The 2,941-nt window shown below is 46.5% G+C and overlaps 1 protein-coding gene across 1 annotated transcript; it reads left to right on the top strand.

The window, feature by feature from the left end:
• The first annotated feature begins 1,698 nt into the window (after positions 1-1,698).
• Positions 1,699-2,385, top strand: LOC149180048 (uncharacterized). Its single transcript, XM_089413742.1, has one exon. The coding sequence runs from the start codon at positions 1,699-1,701 to the stop codon at positions 2,383-2,385; it is 687 nt and encodes a 228-aa protein (XP_089269868.1).
• Positions 2,386-2,941: the final 556 nt, after the last annotated feature.

Raw genomic sequence — 2,941 nt, 5'->3', positions numbered from 1 at the left:
ATATGCAACAGCCACAAGGATATGAGGTAAAAGGGAAGGAGAAACTAGTGTGAAGGTTGAAGAAGAGCTTGTATGGCTTAAAACAGGCTCCAAGGCAGTGGTATCTAAAATTTGATAAGTTTATGTCTGAACAAGATTATACTAGATGTCACTTTGATCATTGTGTTTATCTGAAAAAGCAAAATGATGGCAGCTATATTATATTGTTATTGTATGTAGATGACATGCTTGTTTCAGGGTCTAACATGCAGGAAATAAATGTGCTCAAAAGGAAATTGGAAAATTCATTTGCAATGAAGGATTTGGGAGCTGCAAAACAAATCCTAACAAATCCTTGGTATGAGAATAACTAGAGACAGAAAAAATAGCAAATTAACATTGTCTCAGAATGAGTACATACAAAAGGTGTTGAAAAGATTTAATATGCACAATGCAAAACCAGTTAGTACACCTTTTGCTAGCCATTTCAAACTTAGTAAGGAGATGTGCCCAAAGACCCAAGAAGACGTAGGTTATATGTCTAAAGTTCCATATGCATCAGCAGTTGGAAGCTTAATGTATGCAATGGTCTGCACAAGGCCTGGTATTACACATGCAGTGGGAGTTGTAAGCAGGTACATGAACAATCTAGAAAAAGAACATTGGATGGCAGTGAAATGGATTCTCAGATATTTGAGGGGCACCACAAATCAAGCATTATGCTTTGGATCAAAACACTTGAGAAAAAAATGGCGGACAGAGGAGACTGGGGTTAGGGTGTCGAGCTCGGCGAACAACGGAGGCTTAGGGTAGCAAACACAGTGATATGACCCTGTTACCTAGACCTGGAACTAAAGGAAGGAGCCTCATTTCAGTTTAATGGAACCTTCGTGGCTTGCACAAGTTTTTCCATAGCTGTTTGCGGTTTTGACCGGTTAAGAACTATTTTTTTCCCCTAGACGGTTTTTGGTCCCCATCGACATACCTGCAGGCAGCTGTTAGCTCAGTTTTTCGACAGTTATGGAGGTCAAAGATGTATTTTCTGCGGGTACTTCAAAGAATCTACCGATTTGGCCACAGACCGGGTCCACTGTGGATGATTATTTATCTTTTGAGCAAGACCTTGCTGCAGAGGTCGATGCCCTACCCTCACTCTCGAGGCAGCATATACCCTCTATCTCGATTGCTACAGAAGCTACGGCTATACAGGAATACACAGGCCCTGCTCATCTTGTGGAACCCTTAACGGAGGTCTTTGGTGGAAGAGCGCCGGCTTCACAAACCCTAGGGCCAGATTTGGGTTCGAACTTTGTGGGGTTTGGGGCAGATAAACCCTTGGAGGGGCATCCTTTAGCACAGGAAGGCCGAACGCCAGTTCTAACTGCTCCTACAGACTCGGGAAACCCTCCCCAGGGTAATTTCATGGGGATTGGCATTTTTTCAGGGTATTTCGACAACCTAAGGGCAAAAGAGCCACTAGCGGGGAGGAACTCGGCCGCACCTGCGGATGCTCAGGAGGACAGGGTGGCAGCTGAAGCGTGCAACAAAATATCAGGGAATTCAAAAAGGAAAAAATGACTCCCTCATAGCAGCAACGAAATCTTCCTTAAATTGGCCGAGAACACTCCCTTCTGTGAGGCAATGGACTCGGCAGAAAAGGTACTGGTTGGGTGAGTTAGAGGCAGACACTACAGCGTTGAGCGGCTACAAAAATGGACGATGGAGGTTTGGGGTCACCATCTGTCGGAACCCCCTCGAGTACAAACCTTTGTGAGGGGCTGGTTTTCCCTGCGTTTCAAAAGCCTTGCTCATACTAATTGGGTCCTCTCTACCATATGGCACATTGATCAAGCACCAGTCCTCCTCCGAAGGTGGACTCCGATGTTTGATCTAGAGATGGAAAAGGTGGGGGCTGGACCGATATGGGTACGACTTCCGAGTCTTCCCTGTCACTTCTGGACAGAGCAGATATTCAGGCAAATTGGGGATGCCATGGGCTCGTACCTTACTCATGATGACTCTTATATCTCGACTGGGAGAATGGCTTATGCCAGAATATTGGTTCACATGGACCTCACAGATGGGCTTCCGGAGTATATCAACATACAGTGGAGGGATGCAGCGAGGAGACAAATGCTGGATTATGAGGGGGTACCTTTCAGATGTAGGCGCTGCCACAAGGTGGGGCACCTTTTTAAAGACTGCCCTCTGAACAAGTGGAATAGCAGGAAGTCAGTGAGAAATTTTTCCCAGGTATTTCAGGAACAGGAGGCTCTATCACATGAGGACCCAGCTAGGGAGGTACAGCCTCGGGCATCAGAGGATTTTCACAGGATTGCTACTCCTCACTCTGGAGGAACGGGTACTTTTCTGGGCACTGGGTTATGGTCTTCAAAACCTGCATAGAACACTCTGAGGAATTGTGGTCAGCCGCCTCATCATCCCCCTCCTCTTGTTCCTGGCACTGCTGCGGTGGCCTCGAGTGACTCCAATACATCGAGTATGAACTCCTTTCACTTACCCACCTCACAATACTTTTCTGATATTCAAAATTCAATATCTGAACAGTTATTGGTCAAGGTACTGATTTCCCTATCGAGACCCCTGCTCCGAGTATATGTGACATTACTCCCCCCCTCACTACTTCCCCCCCACTCCCCCCTCACTCTTCTTCACCCCTCCTCCGCAGCCCTCGGCTTCCTTGACAACAACCTTGGTACCTAGATACAATACTCGATCTCAATCGAAGACACTAGACCAGGTTGGACTGGATATTCTCCATCCCCCCCACCTCTTCTAAGGCCTCTCGAGGCCATCCTTCTGATCTCAAACATGCACAAGCACGAGCTGATGTTGAAATTGCTTTGGGCAAACAATCTACTATCACTGGGGTTCTTAGAGCAAGAACAACCCCATCTGAACCCCCTCCATGAAGATTCTATCCAACAATTGCAAAGGGCTT

The sequence above is a fragment of the Pinus tabuliformis genome, chromosome 3_2 (assembly GCF_031772625.1).
Source record: "Pinus tabuliformis cultivar Carrire ecotype Pingquan chromosome 3_2, CPIR1, whole genome shotgun sequence".
Classification (NCBI taxonomy): Eukaryota; Viridiplantae; Streptophyta; class Pinopsida; order Pinales; family Pinaceae; genus Pinus; species Pinus tabuliformis.
The sequence above is the reverse complement of the archived record's forward strand: the minus strand, read 5'-3'. Positions and strand labels throughout refer to the sequence as shown.